General features: G+C 48.5%; 1 protein-coding gene across 2 annotated transcripts in view; it reads left to right on the top strand.

Moving 5' to 3' along the window:
• Positions 1-27163, top strand: part of EFHB (EF-hand domain family member B) — a 310345-nt gene that overhangs the window by 52967 nt on the left and 230215 nt on the right. Inside the window, exon 4 of one of the 2 annotated variants that reach the window (XM_085630456.1) lies at positions 20010-20190. In XM_085630456.1, the coding sequence (XP_085486582.1) occupies positions 20010-20190 (181 nt within the window). The remainder of the gene's footprint in view (positions 1-20009; positions 20191-27163) is intronic. The other variant, XM_085630457.1, reaches the window with a different exon arrangement.

Here is a 27163-nt window from a genome sequence, read left to right as displayed (position 1 = left end):
GTTTGGTGTAATTGCGCGTAACAGTTTGTGTCACCGTCAAGGTTAATTTGATCCCCACGTAGGGAATAGAATCTGCTGCTTGAATACCTGAAGGATGGTGTCCCTGTGCTGCTGAGCCTAATAGTGACCCCTTTAGGTGGAGAAGTTGTGATTTCCCGACGTTAACTCGGAACCCAGATACCCGCCCAAAATCCTCCATTTGCTCCAGGAAGGCCGATAACGATCGCTCAGGAGTTTCCAGTGAAGCGAGTATGTCATCGGCATATAAACTGATTGTATTCTTTCCCTTCCAAGTGGAATGCCTTTTATCATGGGGTTGTCTCTCACCTTCTGAGCCAACAGCTCAATATATAGGGCGAATAAAAGTGTTGATAGCGGGCACCCCTGTCTTGTGCCCTGTTGGATTGTGAAAGGCCAGGAGGAGACGCCTTTGACCCCAATTTTAGCCGTAGGAGAATTGATAGCAGCCCGCTATCCAGGACCAAAAGTGATTTCCCACCCCAAAGTGGGTCAAAGTTTGCTCGAGAAACCCCCAATCTACTCGGTGGAACGCCTTTTCGGCATCCACCGTTAGTAATAGGGCATCCATGTGTGTCTGGTGTGCCTTGTCTATTAGATGCAAAATCCTTTTTGTATTACTTTGCCTGCCTTGGACAAACCCGGTCTGATCCGGTTTTATAATTCCGGGCATCAGGGGACCTAATTGTGCCACTAAAATGCTCGTGAACAGTTTCAGGTCCACATTGAGGTGAGACACCGGGCGATACAACCCGCATCGTTTTTTACCCTTTCCAGGCTTGGGTAGGACCACGATCGTCGCCCCAGCATCCCAGAAGATATTGATCCCGGTCCCCAAAAGAATTAAACAGCTGTGTCAGAACCGGTGCTGTAATATGGCAAAAGACCTTATAGAACCCCGCCGATAATCCATCTGGGCCCGGGGATTTGAGAGTTTTATGTCTTGCGATCGGTCCAATCACCTCATCCAATCTAATAGCGTCATCTAGTGTCTCTGCCTGTTCTTGAGCTATCTTAGATGTGTGGGCCCTCTCTAAGTAGTTCGGTATGAGCTCTTCGGATCTATTCCCTCCCATATAAAGTTGAGCATAAAAGTCCCTGAAAGTATGGGCAATATCCTCATCACCAGTACGTTCCTCTCCCTTATCATCTATGATGGAGTGGATCTTAGTCTGTTGTGTCCGGGCTCTAAGCTTGTTCGCTAGCATTCGTCCCGTCTTGTCTCCCCCTATATAGTAGGAGTATTTCAACCTTAGCGCGGCATATTCCGCTCTATCAAGGTCTAACCCAGCTAATTGCATCCTCGCCGTCTTAAGCTGTCTCCACACCCTGGGTGCTCCTGTCCGCCTGTGTACCCGTTCTAGTTCCAGGACATGTGCTGATAGCTGTTCTTGTTTTTCCTTCCGTTCCTTATTTTCTGCTGCAGTAATTGCGATTAGCTCTCCTCTAACCACTGCTTTAATGGCCTCCCACAGTGTGGATATAGAAACCTCTGATGAGTCATTCATCTCTAAATATTCCTTAATGCATTTAGTGATTTGTTTCACCACTGTCCCTTTATGTAACAGACTTTCCCTTAACCTCCACCCCCCTAATTGTCTCCGCGGTGTGGGTAATTGCAGGGAAACGGTCACCGCATCGTGGTCTGAAAGCGATGTGGGCACAATACTTGTGTCTCTCATTAGTGTAACGAGCTCTGTCGTGCCCAAAAAATAGTCCAGACGGGCATACGTGCCATGACCGACAGAGTAGAACGAATATTGTGATGTCTGAGGATGTTTAGCCCGCCACATATCTACCAATCCCATGGAACCCAGCCACCTAATCCCTTCCTTTGATACCTCGCCCCTTTGTGTGTAGCGACTCCCAGACCTGTCCCTGGCAGCTTCCATGATTATATTTAAGTCCCCCCAAACAAGTGTCAGGCGAATTTGACTATTCAGGACCTCCGAGGTAGCCAGTTTCAAAACCTCCTCCTGGCCTGCATTCGGCCCATAGACCGACCCAACCGCTAAGGTCTGACCCCCACTCTGCAGAGTATATGCCAACAGTCTCTGTTTGACTTCTGCTATCTTATCCTTCACCTCTCCCCGGAATCGCGTAGCAATCAAAATTTTCACACCTGCTTTTTATCTGACATGGACAAAAAGAATTGTTGGGGAAAGACTCTCGTCCGCAGTCGGTGCTAATTCCTGAATAATAAATGCGTCTCCGGAAGAAGGCACACGTCTGCCTCCGAGTTCTCCAAATATGATAGAATAGCCTTCCGTTTAGTAGGGTTGTTTAGCCCCTTCACATTAAGTGTAAGGACTATCAGGTGACTATGTGACATGTCAAATGAATAAGAATATTGCTATCTACAGGCCTCTCTGCACCTTGATGCATCTTCTCTGTCCCTTGCCGTCGTGATCCTCCTCCCCTCCATCCCTGCTGATAGGTCCCCTAGCTCCTTCCCCAAGAATGCCAGTCCCTTCCCTCCCCTTCCCTAACCCCAACTGAGACCCCAACAATTCCCCACAGTGTCCAACACTCGTGGTCCAGTCCCACGTATCCTTGGTAGAAAAGGAGTTTGGGTGCATGATGTGGTCAATCCCATATATGCCTCCCCGCTCCCAGGGAATTCCCCCTTACTCTCCCGCCGGGCCATATGCAGCACACTTATCTGCCTTTTGTCCCCTCAGTCACTCTCGGAGGAGTCTTTTGTTTGGACAGAGAGTCTAATACAGCTTGTCTTTCTTGTGCAATGGTGGAGGGATCTGGCTTCCCAGTGTAGTCTTTAGTACGGCTTCCTCCTACCTTCTGCCATCTTCCATTAGATGTTGGGCGGTCTTTTCTTACATTTCCTTCCTGCTCTGCGTATTCGATTCCCAGAATCTGGCAAGTATCTTGCAGGGAGTGGAGTTGAACCAATTTACCCTCCCATTTGAATATTAGTCTGAACGGATGCCCCCAAAAGTATGCCACTCCCTGATTCTGAAGGAATATTGTCACCGGTCTGAATTCTCTCCTTTTCTGCAGGGTTATTTCAGCTAGGTCCTGAAACAATGCACTAGGGTGGTCCTGGTACATAAGAGGTTGCTTATCTCTTGCCTTGCGTAGGATCAGTTCTTTCAATTGGAAGTACGGCGGATAAGCTAAGATGTCGGGGAAGGGGGGAGTGTCCTGGCGCCCGTCTCTGTAGCCCAGTCTATGTGCCCGATCTATTTCAATGTCAAAGTCTTGAGGGACCTCTAGAATGTGCCGAAACGGACCCTGCAGGTATTGAGTGATATCCGAACCCTCTTCTTTGGATGGAACCCTTTTCACTCAAATATTATTCCGGCCCGATTTATTCTCCAAGTCTAATGCCTGCGCCTGCAGGTCGATTTGTTGTGCCTTGTGCCGTATCACCTCCTGTTGCAGTTGTTCCACCTCTTCCTCTCGGGCCTGGTTTTGTTCCTCAATGTCGGCTACTCTTTCTCCAATGGCATCCACGTCCCTTTGCACCTCTTTCAGCTCAGATGCTACTTTGCTTTTCAGAGTTTGTATGACCTCACATAGGGTGTTGAATAGCATCTCAAAAAAAGCATGAGTAACTGGGGCCTCATTTGTGTTGGGTTCTTAGCCTGTCTGTGGGTTGGGGGATGTGTGCCCCTCTCCGCTGGATTGTGCAGGAGGTTTAAACAGAATTTCTTTCAGGTTGCGGTCTTTCTCCCCCCCACCCCCCGCAGAGCAGACATGCTGGCGTCTCAAACTTCGTCCCGCTCATGTTCCTTTGTGAGCTGTATTCTGGGCCACTTCCTCCTCCTTTTACCGGCCTTATGTCAGGGGTATAATCCAGGCGGTCACCGGTGTTCTCCTCCCACCTACCCGGTTGATGTATCGGGGCGTCTCTGCTTCCCCTCAAGAGTATAACCCCCCGCTAAGTTCACTGATCTTTCCTCGTCTTGCAGGGCCCACTTCTGCAGTCACTTGTACCCTTGTGCTTCTTTCTCCATCTGGCCGCTGTTTTCATTTCACCAAAAATACTCTGTACTCCTATTCCATGAGCATGGCTGGTCATTATGGTCACCCACCGTCTCCTCTCTGCTACTGCTCACAACCCTTCTCGCTCTGTTCCTTTGTGGCTGTGTTGCTTCGTGGGGAGGCCCCGGAGAATCCGCTTCTTCACTGGGCCTCCCCGTGGCGCCCCTAGAGCCCAGCCTCTAAATGTCCTGCATCTCTGTACCTGCTTCTCTGCTCTGATCTCCGCGCGGCCCCTAGTGTCGATGGCGTCTCCCCAAAGTTGCGGTTCGGCGCTTGCAGCCGCCGCTAACCGGTTGCGTGCTCCTGTCCTTCCGCTCTGTACTCCCACGCAAGCCGGGGCCTCCTCACTCCGGAGCCTAGGAAAGCGGGCGCCGTCCTGTCGGAAAGAGCGGACAATTTCGCCCGCGATCGGGACCTGAACACCGCATACGGCTCTTGCGCTCTCAGCGGTGTAGCCTCAGAGATGTGTTTCGGAGCTTGTGGGTGTCGCTACCCGTTGCCCTCCTCCGTCACTGTAAGTAGTTGGCCGCCAATTTATGCAGGCGCTGGCTGCTTCTGTTTCTCCGTTGCTGCAGTTGCGTCGTCTCCGTGGATTTTCTAACACCCGCTCTCCTACCCAGGGCCGGGCTGGGAACCAAAACCGGCCCTGGCAAAGTGCTCGGCCGGCCCCCCGGGGCTTGGGGGTGCCGCCGAGCTCTTTGCCAGAGCCGGTTTTCGGTCGATTTTGTTACAGGGCCGATTTTGGGGGATGGCCGGTGCCCGTTACAGCCAGTCCGGGCCTGATTACGCTGACGCGAAACGCAGAGAACATTGTATACAGGGCAGGACTGGGAAGTAAAACCGGCCCTGGCAAAGTGCTTTTTGACAGGATTCTCCATCAGCAGAGTCTGCTAAGGAGCACCAGTCCTCCTCAAATCAGAGGATTTTCAGTTAGCACATGTGTTACCACTTACCTCTGAGTCAAAACTCCAAGTCCTAACATGGTAGGACGTCAATTGAACGTGTTCAACATAAAGTGGCAGGTTAGGGCCAGACTTCAGTTTTTTCAAATTTACTATCTCACTTAATCTCATGAATGGAACAGCAATTTATTGTGGCTGGGTTTAGACTGCAGGTGCTGGCTGAGTGTAAATTCACTACTTCAGACAGTATTAAGTGGAGTTACAATGAAGCACTCAAGATCTAAGTAAAAGGCAAAGGGGGATACTTCTGAATCTGCAATGAATGATACAGGGTCAAATGATTGCAGGGGCACTTTGCCTTGGCCAGTCCTAGCTTTGCTCTCAGTACGAAGTTCAGGAGTTCCTGTAGCGCCTCTTAGGTGTTTTAATGCTGAACAGGGCTCAGGAATGTCAGATTGCTTGAGGGGAGCGTGTGGTCGAAGGTTTTGTGAGGATTGGAAAGCTCTCAGCAAGGTGAAGCAGTTGAAAGGCAGGAGAATAATATTCAGCCTTTGTCCCAAGCAATCTGAGAGAGTGCCAACAGTCACAGAGTTTTTCCTGGGTGCCATTTTTCACCACTGCTGATGCTGGGTAGAGTTTGGGTACTGCTCAGTGCACCTTGAAGAAATCTTCAGGGCTGATCACCAAAGTATCTCGCAAACACCGCATTGGTGTCCCAAATCGAAGGGCCAAGATCAGTGCCATTTTTCAAGTTCCTAGACAAAAAAAACATCTGGGTACAATGAAGCCTACCTGATGTTCTTTTGTCTACATTCCCCTTCTTTACATCTCTTTCTGTGCCGTGGTGAAAGCAGAAGTGCCCAAATAATGTCAGGGACTATGAGAAGGCTTCCTCAGAGGTTTTCTCACTTAACAGATCAGCTCTTGCTCGTTACGAGTCCACCTTCCAGTATGGTAGAGTTCCAAAAGTGGCACAGCGTAGCACATTCATGAGAAGCCTGACCTAGTGTTCAGGCCCTCCAGGTCCAACCTTCCCTTTCCCACACCCCCTCTGTTTCCCCAGCTATTGCTTTGCCTATTTTGAGCCCCCACCAGGGAGTATGTCATGATGCTGATATTATTCATCCTGACTGTTTATTTAGATTAAAAGATCAGGTCTCACAATTAAGTTCTGAATTAATGGCTATAAGGGTGACAGTATTTACTTTGAACACTTGGATGTTGGACCTTGTTAATATCAATAACGATCTCTTGGCAAAATGTACGGTTGGAGAGTTTTGTATTTACCCTTTTTCTGTAAACTCCTACCCTGTTTGCCTAGTTCATTCTTCCACTTCTGGGGTCCCAACGCTGGATGTTCCCACCAGGGGGGCTCATCCACTTGCCCCCTCCAGTGTGGCCCCTGCAGATGCTACTGGTTTATCATGTGTCCTTAGGCCAGTGAGACAAGAGACTCCTCGATTGTGCAGGATCCCTGGCTGTTATAATGTACACATGGATCCCTCAGATGCCCTTATTGAAGCCTCTTCCACTACAAGGCACACTCAGTCCAGGGTGCACTCTGAAGTTCACCCTGCTGTCCAGGCAGAGAGTAGTTCAAGGGTCTCTGCCCAAAGGTGTGACCTACTTGACCTCCCGCCTGACTGCACCCTGTATGTCGTGGTCCTTCTAGATGTGCCCCCAAACACCCCAGTTTTGGAAGGGTTCCATCAGCTTAGGAATAAGGTGTCTTACTGGCTTTCTAGGCGGGCTGGGGTGGATGGCCATATTCACACACAGATAAACATGGTTTGTTGAGTGGGTTTGGTGGGTCAAGGCCCAAAACTGTGTTAGGGGGATTGTATCATGGTTAATTTTAATAGCAGAGGGGCTTCTACAAGAATTCTGGCTTTTCATCAGGGCCCAGTGGATCAAGGTATTGGACTGTGCCCTTTAGGGTTTTTCTATATACCAGGGAAGCATCTTACGATGAGTGGCTCCTTTGGATCTTGAGCCTCTCAGCCTACCCAAGTTGTACCTTGTTGTCATTACCTTGAGCCTAGATGGCGCAAGGCCCCCACTGGTTTACTACCACATAGCAAACATTACGCCAGGATCCCTCATGGCACCCTTGTGTCCTCATGTGGGCCTGGTGGGGACCCTTTTGCTCATTTAACTCTTTCTAACAGATTTGAGATTTTGGGTTGCCTGGAGGGAGTGGATTGACTACCCCGCACTGACTTGGGGTTGGAGAGGTCTTCAGAAGTAGTTTCGGAAGGGGGTGATTCATTAGAAAGGCTTCCTAAGGGCCAGCTGAGGTTCCTCTCATGGAACTTAGCTGGGCTGGAAGCCAAGATCAGGGAGACTAACTGGTTGGACCTTATTAAAACTTTCCACATGTTAGCCTTTCAGGAAACTTTGTCCCTAAAAACTACCCCCTTTCTATCTAATTTTGTTCATTTAAAAAAAAAAATATTTTTATTGACAAACTTGGCGATACATTTGGATATCATACGACCGATCACGCTCTTCATACATATATAGGGATAGCATTACTCTCATTACATTTATAATACGGTGTTGCATTAGTGAGTCCAATGTCATCCACAGCACTCCTCCGTTTCTTGACTTTAGTAAGGAACACTTCATGCACTATGAATGAATAATGATTCATTCAGGCCTCAATGTCCTCTATACTTCATCCAACATCCCCACATGTTATCCCATTTCTTAGGACAACCTCTGCTTTGAAACACCACTTTTTCTGCTGCACGGCACCAGTCCAGGTCTTCGCATCACTGAATCACCGTTGGTGGTTGGTTCTTTTCCCATGCCCGTGCTATGTTCCTTTTGGCTACAACGTCCGCTGTCTTAAGCCAAAGTGTTACCTATTTAGGCCATCTTTCTTCTCCTGTCACACATAGTAAATGCCCTTCGGCATCCATAGGGACTTCTTGTCCCACTACCTCAACCATTATCAGGGTTAATTCTTTTCCAGAACCTTTGTATATGGGGGCAGTTCCATAGCGTGTGGTAGAAGGTGCCCCTTGCACCACAACCCCGTGTACATATGTAAGTGTCACTGCGGTTCATTTGGTATAAAAGTGCTCTAGATGTATAGGATCGATGTAATATGCGTAGTTGTATGAGACGGACTCTCGCCCTTATTGCCACCTCTCTAGGGCTCTGTATTGCCTCTGCCCAGTCGTCTTCCTCCATTGAACCTAGATCAGACTCCCATGCTGCTCGAAGAGACACAAACGGGTCTGGGGTATTATTCATTATTTTTTTATATACTGCTATGTGCTCACCCTCTGGTTCATGACGTCGCAGTGCATGCTTTAATTGAGTATATCTGTAGCGCTCGAAATCGGGCATTTCTTCTCATTTTTTCTGACCTGCGTTTACCATCCCTGTCTGGGCGTGCCAAGGCTGGGCTGTAAACCCTAATCTCTCTAGCACTAAATTGTGTGATGACTTAAATGGAGACAAATTGTTCCTATGTAGGGGTGATCATATGAACCTTTCCCGATAATTCCCTAATGCTAAATCGAATGTCTATAATCCTTATGGCACCCCTTCTTACTCTGATCTCATTTCTAGGATAGACGCCAGTCTTAGATAAATGTAAGAACTCGCCAAATTCTCGGGGAGTGAACTTAGCCACAATGGCAGTGACCCTGGGGGTATCTGGATTATGGTGTAATGCAGTTGGAGGAAAATAAGTTTCTCAGGCGGCTCCCGGGTGTTCCCCAGAGTTCATCTACATTTGCTGTGCATGAGGAACTTGGTATCAGTTACATCTCAGACCTTATTAAACTTAGATTCAGGACTGCGTTTCCCTGAGCAACCATAAAGCCATCCCATGGCTGGGTTTTATTAAATCTTCATTCTCAACCTTGGACCGCCCTAATATTTTTACGCATCCCGCGGACATCGTTAAAGATGATTATTGGTGGGTCAAGCATAATTTCTTACTGGGTCTCTCGGCTACTAGAGAGAACAATGAGTTCCGCAAACCATCCGTTCGGGCCTACTGTCTGATCGAAACAGCCCCATAGAACCATACCTGACTTGGGTGAATAATATCTACCATCGCCAGCTGTTATCCGGGTTCAGGCTGAACTCTTTTTTCCCCACTGTTAAGCTTCCCCAAAGGTTGGCTGTGTGATGGCCTATACGCCAGAGGCCACGTGGCTAGCGCGCTGCAACGCGCAGTGAATTACAGGACACACGACATAGTTTCCAGCGTGGTCCCGACTGCCGTTTGCGGGCCACGCCCCTTTATTTATACTGAGCGCCTGACGTCATGCGTCAGCGCTCGCACCTCACCTCCGACGCGGGTAGACTATACCGCTACCCCACGTCGGAGGATATTACATTCCTTCTAACCTTTATCAAAACAAGCAATAAACATTTTGACCTTGTAGGTCTGTTACCAGTCACTGGAATTCCAGTCCCAGGTCCGTCACACTAGGAAGTCAGCCAGCTGGGAGGATGGCGCCGGATTTCTTCTCAGGCTGTATCCGGACTGCTGTCCCCGCGCTGATGGTGTTGTCGGGACCACTCCTTGCGAGGCTGCGCTCCCTGGGGATCTCTCCTGAGGGCTGGGCGACCTCCCGTTTGGTGTTCCTGGCGGCGACGTTGCACTCTGGTCTGGTTGACTCTCGTAATCGGTGGGGGTGGACCCCTGACTCCCTTCTGGACCTCCATCCGCTGGCGGCTGACTCGGCCAGTCGCCCTGGCGTTCCGACGGACGCTGGTCTGAGGTCCCGGGGTGCACGCTTTTGAAGAACGACATGTTCCTGGTGACCTCCTCGGTCCCTCTCCTCGCGGTGACCAGAGTTCCAGTTCGGCGGACTACTGTCCAAGGTTTGTGTTCAAAGGGGAGCCGGAATTTGCTCCCAGGATACCGGTCCTTGAGATAGACTCTGTCTCTTACTTGAATGTTTGACATCCGGGCTCCCCGTTCGGCACTGGCCTGTTCATTGGAGTGGGTCCTGTTGGCTAGGACCTTCCCCGCATCGATCTGAGGCGGAATCCAGCTTGGGTGATGCGGGATGGTGTCTCGCACTACTCTGCCCATGCTCGCCGGTCCAGGGGCTGTCTCTGTCGTGAGATGAGGCGTCAGCCTATATTCTCTCAGGAAGCTGTAGATGGCCCTCTCGAGCGGCGACCCTTCAGCGTGCGCAATGCGTACCACTTTGTTGAGGGTCCGCATGAACCTCTCCGCTTCCCCATTGGCTTGAGGCCAGCGCGGGGTCACTTTCCGGTGGTGGATTCCCCACTCCTTTAGATAGTCCACAAATTCTTGCCCTTGGAAGGGTGGGCCGTTGTCTGTCTTGACCACTTCGAATATTCCGTGCGTGGCGATCGTCTTCTCGAACTTTGTGATGACCTCCGCGGCGGTCTGGCTTCCCACCACCTCGACCTCCGGGTACTTTGTGTAGTCGTCGATGATCACCAGGGCATAGCGCCCATCTGGGAGGTGCCCAAAATCTGCGCTCACCTTCTCCCATGGTCGCTGCGGGTTTTCCTCGGTGATGACGGGGTGGGGGTTATCCGGCTGACCCGATGCCTGGCACCAGGAGCATGTTCGGACCGTTCGCTCCACCATGGGGTCCATCCCCGGGAACCATACCTTGGCCCTCAGCCGACTCTTTGTTTTCACCATGCCTTGATGGCCCCGGTGTGCCAGGTCCACCGCTTGCTGGGTCAGACGGGAGGGGATTACCAGTCGCGGGCCCCGAAGAAGACACCCACTGGTGTCGACCGAGAGTTCATCCTTGACCCGCATAAGCGACTCCAGGATGGCCTTGGCTTGCAGCGTTCGTCTGGCCATGGAGGACTGGATGGGGCGCCAGTCATGTGACTGGACGGCCGTCAGGACCAGTTGCAGACATTCGTCCCCCTGGGTGGCTGCTACGATCGTGTCGAGGCTCATGGGCAACGGCCGGGACCTCTCTGATACCATCCGGACATATTCTTCCGTGTCTTCAGCATCCTATTCTTCCGCTTTAGTGGCTACTCTGGGATGTCTCGAGAGATAGTCCGCGGGATTCGAGGAGCCTGGTTTGTACTCCACTGTGTAGTCGTACTCCTGTAGCTGAAGGATCCACTTTTTGATCCGCGGCGGGGGTTTTGACGCCGATCCCTGAAACAGGGGGATGAGGGGTTTGTGGTCCGTGGACACGGTGAATGGATTGCCGTACACATAGACGTGAAAATGTCGGCAGGCCCAATGGATGGCAATCGCTTCTCGCTCGATCTGCGAGTACCTCTGTTCTGTGTCCGTCAAAGAGCGGCTTGCATAGGCTATCGGGGCCCACTCACCATTCTCCTGCAGCTGCGCGAGCACTGCCCCTAGCCCATATGGGCTGGCATCCACTGCCACATTGGTGGACCGGGCCGGATTAAAGTATGATAGGGTGGTGTCAGCCGACAACGCCGCCTTGGTGTCCTTAAAGGCTTGTTCCTGTTCTGGTCCCCATTGCCACGGGGTGGTGGACTTTGTCAGTTCCCTGAGGGGCTTCGTGAGGTTTGACAAGTCCGGGACAAATCGGCCGCAGAAGTTCACCATCCCCAGAAAACTCCTGATTTCCGAGATGTTGGAAGGTGCTGGAGCGTCCTGCACATCTTTGACCTTGTCCGGGTCCGGGGCGACTCCTTGGTCGGAGAATGTGTACCCAAAGAAACTGATCTTCTTCTTTAGGAATTGGCACTTCTCCCTGTGTAGGGTCAGTCCAGATTCTTTGATCCTCTGGAGGACCCCTCGCAGCCTCCGGTGGTGATCTTCTATCGATGAGGCGTACACCAGGAGATCATCGCTTACGTTCAGGACCCCTGGCAGCCCGCTGAGGACTTCTCGGATAGCGTTTTGGAACACCTCCGCGGCGCTTGAGATTCCGAAGTTGAGGCATCGGTACCGCCTGAGGCCGACATGTGTTGAGAACGTAGTGACGTAGCGAGAGTCTGGGTGCAGCGGCAGTTGGTGATATCCGGACCTAAGGTCCATCTTCGAAAACCATCTTGCGCCGTTCAGTTCTCCCAGGATGTCGTCAATGGTGGGAGTTAGGTGACGCTCCCTCTTCACCGCGGCGTTGGGGAGGCGCATGTCCACACAGATGTGGACCTGCCCCGGCTGCTTCGGTTTTCTCGCCACTACGATCGGGGACACCCACGGGGTGGGTCCGCTGACCTTCTCAATAATCCCCTGCCTCTCCAGTGCCTCTAGCTCGTCCTCCACCTTCTTGCGCAAATGGAATGCAATGCGCCTGTGCCTCAGCGCCACCGGTTGGACCGACTGGTCGATGTGGAGGGATACTTCTTTACCTTTGAGGCATCCGATGCCCTTGAAGACGTCTTCGAACTCCTCCAGGATGGCCTCTAACTCTTCCTCTTGCACCGCCAGGGCGAACGATATCAGCCTCAGCTCTTCCGCTGACTGCCCACTGATCAGCATCCCATTTCCCTCAGGGGTCACGTACACTGTGGTGGGTATCTTGATGTCATTGTGGCACATCTCCGTCTTGAAACACCCCAAGAGCGGGATAGGTGTCTTCTGCCCATACGCAAATACTCTGATTCTTGCTTTGCTCAGTGGGGGGCTGGGATTCAATTGTTCATACACATTGTCCGCCATGAGCTCGATCGACGCCCCCGTGTCTATGGTGGCTCTCACGTCCTGGTTGTGGATCTTGACCTTGCACCTTGGGAGTCGTCGTCTCTTCCGTCGTGGCTGGTCTACCGCGAACACGTAGTGGACCGGGTAGTCCCCTGCGTCATCATCCATGTCCTCTCCGTCTTGCTCTTCCGCCACCGTCTGGGCTGCCTCCTTCCGTGACTTTGTGGACCGGCAGACTGCCGCAAAATGGTTCATCCACCCGCATGCACTGCATCTTTTTCCTCTTGCCGGGCAGTCTTGCAGGCGATGTGGCGTGCCTCCGCAGTATCCGCATCCCTTCTTCCTGTCTTGCGGCTTTCTCCCTGCGTTTTGGCGCGACTTGGGCCTTACCACGTTGGTCGTGTCCACCGCGTTGACCTGCTCCGTCTTGACAGGGCGGTGGAGCGCCGCCTCCATGTGCGACGCCCTGGCTTGCGACAATTCTTTCGACCGGCCCAGAGTGAGGATGTCCGCCAGGGGCTTTCCGTCCTCCTGAAGAATGTTGACTCTGAGTTTGGACGAGTAGCATCCTTGAATAATCTGACCTCGGATCTCCTCCTGTTCGTCGCGGACGCCACACGTGCTGGCCAGTTCCTTCAGGCGCCCATGGAATGCGTCCAGCGATTCTTCTGCTTCCTGCTTGGCCTGGCGAAATATGAACCGTTCGTAGTCTCTGTTCGCCATCGGCTCGAAGTGCGCATTCAGGGCATTGAGAAGCGTGACGTAGGTCTTAGGTGTAGCCTCCACCAACGTCTTGTAAATGCGATGGATGTCCTTGCCTCCCAGGTGGAGGAGCAGGGCCCTGCGCCGCTCTCGGGCTATGCCCGCCCCTTCGAAGTAGATCTGGAGACGATCGGTCCAGTCTCTCCATCGTGGGGCAAGAGAGGAGGAAGCTCCGTCGACCACAAATGGCTCGATGGCGGGAATCGACGCCATCTTGGCGCAGTCGCAAAGACACTCCGCAGCACGTGCGCCGCCTACCTTCCTGGGACAGTGACAGCCGCTTGGCTGAGGTCAGGATGGACACCCTTAGGGCTTCTCCAGCGGCCTGGTCGTGTTAGGCCTCGCAGCGGGGTCCTCCGCTCACCAGGGTGCCGGGCGCGTACCTCCGCAGGCTCCGCCGGCCACGTGCGATGCACACACCCATCAGCAGGCACACCCCCGAGTAAAGGGGCCGAGCGTGGGGTCTCACAACCTGCCTAGGGCACATCGCAGGCGAGCTGCACCCAGGCGAGACAGCAAGGAGCCAGGGTCGAGGGCACAGCAGTGGTGCACGAAGAGATGGCTGTCAGCACCATAGCATGGGGTCGTTTCTGCCCCTCGTCGCCAGTGTGATGGCCTATACGCCAGAGGCCACGTGGCTAGCGCGCTGCAACGCGCAGTGAATTACAGGACACACGACATAGTTTCCAGCGTGGTCCCGACTGCCGTTTGCGGGCCAGGCCCCTTTATTTATACTGAGCGCCTGACGTCATGCGTCAGCGCTCGCACCTCACCTCTGACACGGGTAGACTATACCGCTACCCCACGTCGGAGGATATTACAGGCTGCAGACAGCCTTTTAGGACCTTGTGAGTGCGACCAAACCTCAGCACAGTCCATTTTGCATATTGTCATGTTTTGTAGTTTATATACCATTCGTAGGAAACAGTTTCTGGTTTCAATTTTGAGAGAGGTTCAGCTTGTTCAAGTCAGTCCTGCTATGTTGTGAGATATTCACACTTGTGCTAACATGGGCTACGTCATGCTGTTAAGATCCGAGGGACTTGGCCTTAACTTGTTTTATAATGTTTATACATATTGACCTTGTCCTCTCATATTTTCACTGTACATTTGTTTTATTGCTGTTCATTGTTCCTGATTTGTTATCAGAACTTCGAGGTCTCTGTACACTTACGTTTTACATCCTGTGTGTACGTGCTCTGTTTTATCTTATTTTTATATCTTTCATGGTTATTTATTTAACCAAATAAAGAGTTTTATTACTAAGTGGACCAAACCAGATTTGAGGGGCTTCTTTGACACCAAATGGCTTATTTAATATAACTACTGGTTTTAGATGAGTGTGCCTTTAAAAAACTGATTTAACTTCCATTACATAAAAAATATGCGTCGGAAAACTTCAAATGAATATTCTTCCGACTCGCCATAATGAAGGGACGCCTTGGCACGCCCCTTCCTAATAGCGTTTGCCAAACCCTATTTTGTGAGTTGGTAATAGGTCACGACTCGCAAAATAGGGTGTGTACATTGCACAGACCTATTTTGCGGTCGCAAATGGGCTGATTTCCCGTTTATGACCCCAAAAAACTGTCATACATCTGGCCCAGGAGCTTTGGACGGTCTCACTCTTCCGCACAGCTGTGTGACACAAAAGCTAAACAAAAGCCTTCTAACATTTTTTCACCAGTACCAAGAAATGTGGCCAGAATTTTTGGCTTTACTGGAATTAAAACTAAAATACATTTGTAAACACGTGAACGCTTTTGCGACGAGTTGCAGCTTCCCTGCATTCGTTGGACCCTCTTCAGCGGCACTAGGAGAAAATCGGCCTGCTGGCATCTCCTCACCAGCTTAACCAAAATGTGCATGTTGCCTTCTGGGTGACATAAACGCTATAAAACCTTTAGAATTGAAGGATTTCAGTACGGATCCGAACAACGATCATTTTTCTTGCAGGTCTTCTCTCGATATCCTTTATAAGAAATAACTTGTAGTGTTTCCCCTCCGCTGAGTGGTGCATTTATACCGAGACGCATGACGTAATCAGATCCCACCACGGATAGTCAGGATTGTATCTGAGTCTGAGACCGTTGCTGAGCCCCTTGATGGCTCCTGAGGATGTCTGCTTATTTGATGAAATATTTAATCCACAAGTCTGGTCATTGAGGATAACCAGTATTGGCACCCGAAAAGGCGTCCCAAAGATCAGCACCCCTTTATTAAACAGTCACAAAGCTGCGTAACATTCTAAAGCTCTGCTAGAAATAACCCTTCACAATGCGTCTCCATTGATGAAACTGGATCGGGTAAATGGTTACCATGTGCTTGCTTTTAAAGGTCCTTCCATAGGTCAGTTCCTTGAAGTAATAGCTTTATTCGAACACTTAGGGTGGCTGTTATTTCGGAATCTATTTTGCTGCCTAATACACTGGCTGTACCTTCTTCAATATGCTCCAGGTGCTTAAGCCTCCAGTAAGAATAAGGTATTTGTTCTGTACCTTAATCAACAAGATTAGATAATCACTTGAAAGCCCACATCCTTATACCCAGTGCCCAGTAGTACATTACACCAACACAGCTGTGTACGCAGCCCAGTGCCTGACTCTGGAATGGCCTGCCCTACTAGTGGGTTTCCAACAGCTGTCACTTCTAGGAAGTCTCTCAACTCCTGAACCTCAAAATGTTATTCTTGACCTTTCTGCTCTTTCTTTGCTGTGTCTGCAGACTTACCCTCCAGTACCAAGCCCTATCATAGATATTGACACGAGACAGACACTGACCCTAAGGACAGGTGTCAGCAGAACCAGGGGCAGGGTTGCCTCTTTGTAGGGCTTTTCATACTCTGGTTCTCAAATGGCTCTTGAATTTTAGTTTTAAAATGGATGCTCCTGAATCCCCATTCATGCCGCCTGACTAAACCGCTGTTGCTCCCGCATACTTGTTAAAGAGAAAGTAATATGCTGCACATGAAGTCTGAAAAAGCCAAACTACTCTCCAGAGGTTTCTAAAGTGCTTAAGAGTACATTCAAGAGCCTCTGTTATTGTCCTCTACAGTATCCTTTTTTAAAGGACAAACTAATTCTGCAGGAGTATTAATGCCTTCCACTGAAGAAGGAGCGATTCTGGGTGGAATCAGAAGACAATTGTGCCAGTTTTCTGAGTTCAGTTTTATATTCAAGCTGTAATGACTTGAAGACTCTTCTAAATGTGGTAAGTGATCAGGTCCTTCAGAAGAGTTCTCTCAGCTGAAATGTGAAGGTCTTAGCAAATGGGAGGAGTCTTGGTTACCAGGATTTGAGTGCTGCATGTGACCAGGCAGTAACCTCAGCAAAAAGCATCGTCTAGGGCCGATCTACAGGAGGCAAGCATCCTTGAAATCTTTGAGGCAAGAGTCAGAGTATAGTGTCTTAGACCCTTCTTTGACAGCACCGTGGTCTTGGAGTCTGAGTATAGTGCGTTAGACCCTTCTTTGACTGCACCATGGTCTTAGAGTCCGAGTATAGTGCCTTAGACCCCTCTTTGACAGCACCCTGGTCTTAGAGTCCGAGTATAGTGCGTTAGACCCTTCTTTGACTGCACCATGGTCTTAGAGTCCGAGTATAGTGCCTTAGACCCCTCTTTGACAGCACCCTGGTCTTAGAGTCCGAGTATAGTGCCTTAGACCCTTCTTTGACAGCACTGTGGTCTTAGAGTCCAAGTATAGTGCCTTAGACCCTTCTTTGACAGCACCGTGGTCTTAGAGTCCGAGTATAGTGCCTTAGACCCCCGTTTGACAGCACCGTGGTCTTAGAGTCCGAGTATTGTCCCTTAGACCCCTGTTTGACTGAACCGTGGTCTTAGAGTCCGAGTATAGTGCCTTAGACCCCCGTTTGACAGCACCGTGGTCTGAGAGTCCGAGTATAGTGCCTTAGACCCCTCTTTGGCAACACCGTGGTCTTAGAGTCCGAGTATAGTGCCTTAGACCCCCGTTTGACAACACTGTGGTCTGAGAGTCCGAGTATAGTGTCTTAGACCCCTCTTTGGCAGCACTGGTCTTTCATCTTGCTATGATTCTAATCTGTGTATAATATGAGCTGGGATGGCTAGGTTTTGGTCTGTAGTCACTGAAAAACCTCATATCGACCTTACTCATTGCCCACGTCTTCTGCCTGTAGTTTGGGCAGATGCAGATATTTGCACAATTAACATTATTAATAGGGGAGCAATCGAATCAATGTGTACGCTGAGATAGTGATTGTCTTCTCGAATAGATCCTTCACAGTCGGTGTGCATCGCAAGTAATCCTCTTCAGTGTGTACTGATAGATAGTGACCATAGTGTAGAAATGTCACTCTCTCCAATGAGGGGATTGCCTGTCTGCAGTGTATCTGGAGGATGCTTACTTTCACATTCCCATGAGAACACATACCAAATATTTTGTGGCCGTAACTCTTCATCAAGCTCAACTTCACGAAGGTCGTGGTGACAATCGCAGCTGTGAAGATTTACATTGAACCCTGCTTTGACAACTTTCTGGCTAAATATCTTACCACTGCAAAGAAAAAGTCACACCGCTCCAAGGTGCTGAAGACTCTCTTTCATCTATCTCCTCTGTAAATGGCAGTAAAAGGATCCTGATCCTGATGTAGAGGTTCCTCCATGAATCTTTTAACTTCTCATAATAACCACTAGCATCTCTGTGTTCATCTCGGATGGGGAAGTCAATACTCTGAGAAATGTGTGTTCTCTTATGTGCAATGGGAAGTTTGTTTATTGTGCAGCGCCTCCTAGCCATTATTAGGGAAGTAATCACCCAGTTACGAGTAACAGGATTAGTTTGGTAGCTCTGTTTTGCTTCATCTACACCTGTTTCTCTGATCTGATCAACCTGCTGGAAGAACTCCACTTCCATTCACAGAGGCTAAATCCTTTGTCTCTCCTCATTTGCTGAGCCTGGACTTCTAATGCCTGAGAGTTTGAGTTGAAATCATGGCCACTAGTCAGTTGCTGGACTCTTTGAAAAGAAGTTAAATTCATCCATGTTCCACAAAAGAAATATTTTAATCTATTGCTACTTTAGCTCACTCGAGCATGCAGACCTATTTCTGCAAATCCTGTGGGCTATTAGGCCTTACATAGTACACCAGAAAATGCATGTTTAAGTTGCTAAATAAGGCTGTAGAGGCATTTCTCCATACTCCTCTGTCTACTTACTCCTATCAAGACCCTTAGTTGGTGCGAGAGTGATGCAGTGTCCTCATTGCTTTGTTTTACATCCCATAGACTTTGATATCTGCTGGCCCTCTGTCGGTGAAATATGCAGATTTCTTTTTACAAGGGACTCATTCATACTTATGGTTTTACAAAGGTTGTTTCTGATTTTCATCTGAATTAAGACACTTTCTTTCCAACTTAGTTTTACAGATCTGTTTTATGAAGCGAAAAAACTTCTTAACGGCACAACTGTTTGAAAATATAATTAGTGTTGTTTACACAGACTGAAACATTTCAAAAGTCCTCAAACTTTTTTTGATCAACTTTGAGGGTCCTACTCTTTCTATGTATGCTGACATTGCCACCGTACATTACTGGATAGGGTCCTGTCTTGTGGAGAGTTCTTTGCTTGAGGGTCTTTAGCCGCCTCAAAGTATCCATGCTTATATGGTTTATGCCACAGAAGCCTCTACATATTTCATAAGTATGGACTCATGGAGGTCATATATAAAGCAGCACATGGGGCTGTTTCTCATACTGTCTTCAAGCACTGCTTGTCAGATTCCCTGTCTCATGCAGCGCCCTCCAGCCATCCCGAGAATAGGGCCTGTATTTTATTGCGTGATAGATAGTATGCTACTGTGTCCCTTTGTAGTTAATGCTTCGAAATCTACCCTTGTGTAGGACTTAAAGGATTGAGGCGTAAGAATATGTGGAAATGACTTATTGTAGTAACTATTTAATTTTAGATTTTCCAAGTTTCGATCCACCCGCCAGACACTCAAACCTGTCTTGGCTATAGATAGTTTAAGGCAGAGGCAAAGAAAACAGGGGTGTGGGGGGAGGTGCAGAGTCTCTGAGGGTGCAGACTCGCCGCCAGTGAGTCAGCTGAGGCATCCACTCGTTACCATTTGTATTTAGCGTTCTAGAGGCTGAAAGTCTTAGGACACCACATTCAGAACCGCTCAGTGTGAGGTTCTTCCATTTGCAGGATCCACCAACTTAATATATAGTATTTACTCCAGTGAGTAACTAATCATATTGCGAGAGTGCCACAAATCTACAAGGTTTAAAAAATACACAAAATGCAAAAGAGTGCTAAGATTGTTTGATGTTTCTGTTTCAGTGCTTGGTTCTTTCAAAGCTTGTTGGCAATGGTCCGTGCTGTATGCTTCTATTTGTGCTCCTCTGACACGCTAATGTGCCCCCAGGTTTCTCCAACTAGCAAGAAGCTTCCGAAGGAGATTGCCTCCACCTTACACGAGGTTTACAAGTGAGTGAGAGAGAGGAGCTCTCTTTACTGTCTGCAAAAGGAGGAACTCTTTTATTCACCGGCTCACCCATGTGATTACGTCAAGTCATCATGGTCACTCTTGCTCTTAATAAAAAGTCAGGACACCTGCAGGCTGTGCAGTCAAGCACCAGACACATGAAATGCCCAATGAAACCCACTTATGCACAACAACATGCCATGGAATTTGCATCAAAGGAAGTTGTCCCTTATTTGACGTGTGCCCTTTCTCCAGGCAGGCATGCTGATAAACCCACCACTGAAGACTCTGTTCCAGCAGAGGATGCTTGACAAGCGAGAGTCCTGCTACTCGAGTCACCAGCGCAAGCCGCTCGGCAGATCCTATGACCAGAGACCAATGTTCCCTCCTGGCACAGATCTGAACAAGATGACCTTTGGGTGCCAATTTGAGAGAGGTAATAACAAATACGGGTAAAGAAATGCAGGAATGTTGTCGGGCACTAACCTTCTGAGGTGGTGTGTGCCTCATGCAGTGCATAAGGGCCTCTTTGAAACAAACACAGACATAGAACTTGACTGTAGGCCACGTCCCACGGTCCCGTCTACTCTGCCCATTGCGTGCCCATTCACCGCTCTGGACCATACACTGTATTAGCCTCCCCTTTTCTTTCTGCGATATATGTAGAATTCCCTTAGTCCATTGCCTTTCATCACAGTCTTAATGCTTCTGTATGAGTGCTCAATTCATTATTCCAACACATACGCAAATCCAGATATTTATTTTCAGGATTAATTAATTTACTGTTATTCATTTATTCAGAGATGAATAACTCCGAACAGAAACGCTGTACATAGTAACAAGCGGTACTTAAGAGTATAGGATTGTGTGTGCACTTTATGGAGTAGAAGATGGACAGAATGCTTGATGAGGTGGAGTCAATTAGCTACCCCCAGCCAGTGTGACTGTCAAGCTAACCAAATCCGTCTCTCATAGACTGCTAAGCAACTACTGAAAGCAGTCACTGTGGCAGCTCGCCGATCCCTGGCACTGATTGACCCATGTGAGACCCTGGAGAGATGACACAATCCAGTCTTCACGACAGGCATCTCTAAAGATATCTAGACCTAGAAAGAGACCTATGTTGGTGACATCTTCTACACAATGGCCCTGCACAGCACCCTGTGGGGTATTCTCACATCATAGGTCTTTAGATGCTAGAGAAGGATCTTGCCTGGAAATTGTTGTTGCATCTTCAACTACCTTCAGTTACTACAGCTTTCTCATACAAAATGTTTGTAAAAGTCTTCTTTTTTGTAAAAAAGCTCCTCTAGCAGTAATGGTGGAAGGGCTGCACCCTATGTTCTGGGTCCTTCCACCATCCATTCAGTGGGCTCTTCTTGTGGGTGCACAGAGGGAAAGCACTGAGTCTCAAGAGGTTGAACCCACTACAGTGTATTACCTATTCATTTCTGGTATTGTTGTGAATGTACTCCAGATTGCCGCTTCTCCCTAGCACCATCCCAAAAAGGGCCAGAGCACTCTTAGGCGTTCACGCTTCAATCAGAAAATCCCAGGAAGCTGTCATCCATGACTGAATCGCTTTGCTGTGAGGAAAAGCTTGGCACCTTCAGTAACCTTCTCCAACGGTTCGGTCTCAGTGTATTCTGGTTCATGTGTTGCGGCTTCACTGCATGTGACATTGGCCACAACCAGTGAAAAGGAGATACTTGAGGGAATGGCTTCTTCCAGGCCACTGGTATCCAAAGGGGTGCGCAACATTGCTCAGTCTTGAGGTAATGTTTTTGAACTTCTAAAGTATAACAAAAAGAACAAAGACATAATGTGAACATATTCTTTGGTACCAGCAAATTCTTTGTCTAAGCAATTAGCAATTTCAGGTATATCTTCTCAGTGCGACTCAACATTAATTCTCAACAATGTGCACCTCTTCCCTCGGTGGCGGCACCAAATGATGCTGAGGTAGGACAAGCATTCACGCTATCAGAATGTTTTACAGTTTCCCCATCCGGTGCACAGATTAAGAGGAGTCTCCTCTCCCTGCATTCTCTCACCCAGATTAAGCGAACTCTCTTACAGCTTTGAACAAGCATTTGCAATGCAATAGGTCTCGCATTTATGACAGTTTGAGCTATTGGCATTGTAAATGACAATGCCTTTTATTTATGTATTGTTTTTAAAACCGATAAATAAAAGGCATTATAATTTACAATGCCAATAGTTTAAACTCTTGTAAATGCAAGACCTATTGCATTCCAAATGGGTGTTATAAAATTTTTAAAAAGCATTTAGAGAGAGTGTGTCCTGCAGACAATGCTATTTGGGAAAATATTGCTTGGAGGCGGTAATTAAAGCCTACCGAGCAACAACACACGTAACGGGGTGTCGCCATGGGAGGTTACAAAATCAGACAAAGTGGTACTAAGGAGGGACTACTAAGCCTTATGACCAATGAACAGTCAGAGTTTACAGTGGACAATGACACAGGTCAATGAAAAATGCGGGCGGAGAGTGGGCGGAGCTTCAAGTCCCTACCTCAATATAACATGCCTCACAGAGCAGCGCATGCGCTGCCTAGGCTCGACCGAAAAAGGGGCAAGAAAGAAAGGAGGAAGAGCAAAGATGAAGAAAGCAAAGGCGGAGACTGAACTACTCAGGAAACGAGGAATGACATGGAGACTCACAATGAAAAGGAGACCCGCAGAGAGAAAAGGAGAGAAGGAAGACTGAAGTAATAACAAGGGAGGTAGGACAACAAAAGTAACTAGGAGGGAGCAAAAGAAAGGAGGGGCCAGAGGGTAATCATTGAGATGTAGTTAGAGAATAGGAACAGAGAGATCAAGAGAAGGAACGAGCAGTCAGAAGAAAGGAGTTTTGAGAGAGAAAAGAGTAGCGAAAATGATAGTAAATGAGGAATATGTTGTTAAATGCATCAGATTTCCCCCAATTTAAAAAGGTGAGTGAGGAAGAGGTGTGGCGCAGCAGCCAGGGTGGCTGACTCCGAGAAACACGGGGTTCACGGTTCGATCCCCGGCGGCAGGTCAGCCCAGCACCATGTGACTCTGGGTAATAGTTCGCTTAATCCTTCCGACGGCCCCCGGCGCCTTGACACCCTCAGGTAATTGTTTGCGCTTTACAAATACTGGTATTATTATAACATCTCAAACCTGCCATGTATTGATGAGAGTCTCGCTTTTCACTGCGCTCTCTCTCCATGCAGTGTGGGGGGCTGGTCTGACAACAATTGCCAGGACTGCTTTTGGTTCTTAGTCCAGCCCTGGTACAGGGTGGGGATTGCCCCCTTCCCTAGTCCAAATGGGGGGAAAGCATTAACGAAGTTTCCAGAGTACCTGACTTGTGCACATTCCTTTATGATGGAAATTAGGCAAGGGAGGGGTACAGAATCAAACAAGGGCTTTTTAGTGTCCTTAGTGTAGTGATCGCTGCTTGGGAACTTCGATCATTAATCCGAAAGATTAATTCAAAGGTGAAGTCAAACGGGCTGCAAGCAGCAACCTAGGGGTTGGCGACTGCTACCTCCAACTAATGGAATACTAGCAACAGCAATTGTTGAGAGGCAGTGACAGCGTGTGTTAGTGATGTTTGTTTATGTCTCCAAAAGCAGCAGTTTTATCTTCGCAGCATTTAAATACATTTCCATTTTTCTTTCAAAGGGGCAGCATAACCTCAACATTTAACTACAAAAGCTGTTTTCCACAAAGCTCCTACCGCTGTAACAATACCAGTCACTGGGCTGCAAACAGTAAGCTTTGTGTTGCAGTGTGATGCTTCATATGCGAAATAGGAATGCTTTACTGTCAGGGTCGGCCGGCCTACTGGAAATCAAGCGGATTCCTGCCAGGTCCTGCCTCAAAAAGGACGGCTGCATTTTTTTTTTTGATATAACTTGAACCAAAGTTATAGGAGCGCTTTACAAGGGCACAAGTTACATTACATATGGACACATTAATGTTTTAGGCATGGGGAGACACTAAGTTTATTTGTCCAGAATCATGGGATGTTGAGCGAAGGCCGAGACTCGAACCTGGTTCCCCAACTCCAAAGTCCGCAGTGTGGCCATAGCGTTGTTTTTCGCCCATCATGCCACCTCACTTTGGACCCAGACATATGCAAATAAATCCTGACCCTGCTCCTTTTGAAATAATTCAGCCTTAGTGCCAAGCCAGGTCCTCCCTGAACCAGAACACAGGCAACCGGGGAACTATTTCGCCCTTATGAGGGCTCAACAGCTAGGCATATAGGTCAATACATCACTTGCTACGGGATCCGGATTAAAAAGGATCACGTGGCTTGTGATTTACAGGAATAAAAGTTAGATTATAGGTGAGTGACTGTTGTGCACATTGGTCATTTTTTAATCTCACTAACACATCTCTTCATCCACAGCAGTGAGGTCCAGAGGCATGGATGTCGAACTCTAAAAGGCTTTTAGGTACTTGTTGATAATTGTCCTTCTAAGGGAGCTGGGTTCCATCTCTGCCACTCGGCAACATACCTGCCCTGCCAGCTGCTTTTTTCAGCAGAGCTAGCGCGTAAAGCGTCTTTGACGTGACCCTGCTGCTGGAAGTTAGGCCCGGCCCCCTGAGCAGAAGAACAATTACCAACATGTCTCTGAATGCTGCGTACTGCTTCGGAACGCAAGCTCGTGCTGTTATTGTACATCACTGCACTCACTCCAGGGGTGTGTTTGCTGTTCAAGAGATATGTCATTGGCATCCGTACATTGCAATCACTCAACTTATGTAATGATATATGTATTTCTCGTGAAGCCATCGCTGTAAAGTCACATGTCCCTTTCCTATGATCCAGGGAATTTGATTTGCTGTGATGTCATTATTATAATAATTACACGTTACAAACTAGAGAATTTCGACGTCTTTTTGGGCACGAGCTACAGGTTCAATCCGCAGGGCGTATTTCTTTCTACCGAAAAGCAGTGGCCTGCTTTTTAAACCAGTAGGGCTGCCGGTGTGCTTTAATTTGATTATTAAAAAAAAAAGATATGCTTCTGGATGACAGAAAAGCATTTGGAAAAGTACCAGCTAGGCGCACAAGCGTCGTTCAGAACAGTGGAGGAAACTGGAGCCGGGGCTTCCGGTGGTAACGCAGCTTCTTTAAATGCCGCGGGTTGGTCATTTCTACGCTCTTTCAACACCGACTCAATTTGCTCGGAATTCATCCGGTCCTGCAGAGAGGCAGACTATTGTATCTTTTAATCCATTGGCTGGAAGTCTTTGTGTGGTAGAAGCCACATCCGTTTAATGAGAGACAGACGGCAGAATGCAATAACAAGCAATCCGCTATGACGTATTTGCTCAGCTTTTCCTGCCGAGCCACTTGTACGGCCTCGGCTGCGAAAAGGTTTCTTATCTTTATGGGGCCATTTGTTTGGCCCCATAAAGATAAGAAACCTTTTGCGACCAACGTAATTCAGGTCAGCCTGTCCAAGTGGGGCGGCTCAAAAAGCCAAGCAAAGACGTCACCGGCACCTCTTTTCCAATGGCTGGCCACCGTTTAGCATAAACGGTGACGCCGGCCAATGGAAAAGAGGGACGGGGCTTAATGCCCCTTACTGAAAATCCCTCAAAACATTAAATCTCGCCGGGCGAGACTGCACATGCGCGCAGCTACGCCAGGCGAGACCTAAAAAGACTAGGGGGCACATGCATCAAGGTATTTTGCGATCGCAAGCAGAGTGATTCGCAAAAATCAACCGTTTGCAATCGCAAAATGGCTATTTGCAATGCATGAAAGTTATTGGGATTCGCAATTTAGGTAATTGGAATTTCTTGCGATTAACTAAATTGCGAATGCAAATAGGGGCAATCGCAATTTGAGATTCCCTAATTAACATGCAAGAAGCCTTTCGTAAATGCGAACGGTGCATTTAAGAAACGCTAATTAGCATCAACTTCAAGTTGATGTTAACCATGTGCATATTTTGGAAAATGCACAAAACTGCATTTTTCAAAGTGACATTCGGAGCACACATGCCTCTAGGCCATGTGTGTGCCGTAAATGTGCACCTTTTTCTGTTAGGGGCGCCTCAGGGGGGCCTTAGGCCCCAAGGCACTCTTGCCTTTGCATGACCTAATTTGCAGTTACCAATTAGATAATCGCAATTTAGGCAGTGCAAGACCATTCCCACCTATGGGGAATAGAGTCGCAATAGCAAATAGCGATTCCCTAACTGCGCTTACGATTCTTAAAGAATCGCAACTAGAGAATCGCTATTTGCTGTTTCGTATGATGCATTGCATTTTGCGCTTACCAAATAGCGATTTCTTAACAATTGCTATTTGGTAATCACAAAATGCAAATTTGATGCTTGTGACCCTAGATTCTTCATTGGCTCCTAAACTCGTCCATTTACTAAGACCAATTACATGTCATGTTTACCAAAACACAGCTAATAGGGATCAGTCACTGAGCTCCCGGTCTCATCCATGTGCTCCTATCACTAAGGATTTTACAGCTCCAACAATGTCACCGGACAAGAAGGATTTAAAGACTGGCCATTCCAAGTCTGGCTTTGCAGCGATGCATTTTATAATGTCCGATTCTGCAAGAGCCTATTGCACCTCTAGATCTTCTGTTGATTTCTGAATTATAGGCAAGTGTCTGTGTCTGAATGAATATGGGCTTCCCCACAGCATCGTCACCCTCGCAGGATTCCTTAAGTGACCCAGGAAGTGAAAGCACATCCCTGCATTCCAGCAAGCAGCTGGAATTGATGACAGCTGGGGCTAGTGATTGAAGAGGGCCACTTTCCTTCGCCCTGCTGGCATGCACACCGAGCTCAGCACAGAGCGGGGCTGCAGGTGCAAGAGGCTCCCATTAGAGGTGGGACTCCTGGTCACTTCCTGTGGTCTTCATCGGCTTCGCTGGCTGGATACTTGTTCATCTAAGGCACTGTTTGGAGCAGAGCCTGCATCTGCAGTCCTGTCAGCCCTTGCTCCAGGAGCCAACGGGTGTAGTGGCCTCTAGAGAGTCTCCCTACAAGGCTGTGCACACATTTGTATGAAGAGGGGAGTATTTAGTTGGGATCATCTGGTGTTGAACTATACGTTTGTTTTCATTTGTGCCCCAACAGTGTCCCAGTAGGCATGCTCCTCTTTGCCAATGTTTCTAAATGGTGGCAACTCATGTCAAGCTATGCCCATATAGGCCTGATCATGCCTAAAGGATGCCTCAAACGTGCAGAAGCTACAGTACATAACTCAGGCTTCCTGAAAGCAATTTGTAAACAATATATGTTATTTTCTTAAGCACGCTCCCCCTGAGCTGCTTCACCAACTCTGTTCGTAGGTGCTGCAAGGTGACCCCTTTTTGGGTGGTCACCCCCAGTTTTTCCTTTTTTGGGCTCACCGCATGGTAATTTACAGCTC

The sequence above is a fragment of the Triturus cristatus genome, chromosome 10 (genome assembly GCF_964204655.1).
Source record: "Triturus cristatus chromosome 10, aTriCri1.1, whole genome shotgun sequence".
Lineage (NCBI taxonomy): Eukaryota > Metazoa > Chordata > Amphibia > Caudata > Salamandridae > Triturus > Triturus cristatus.
This window is presented reverse-complemented; position numbering and strand designations above follow the sequence as displayed.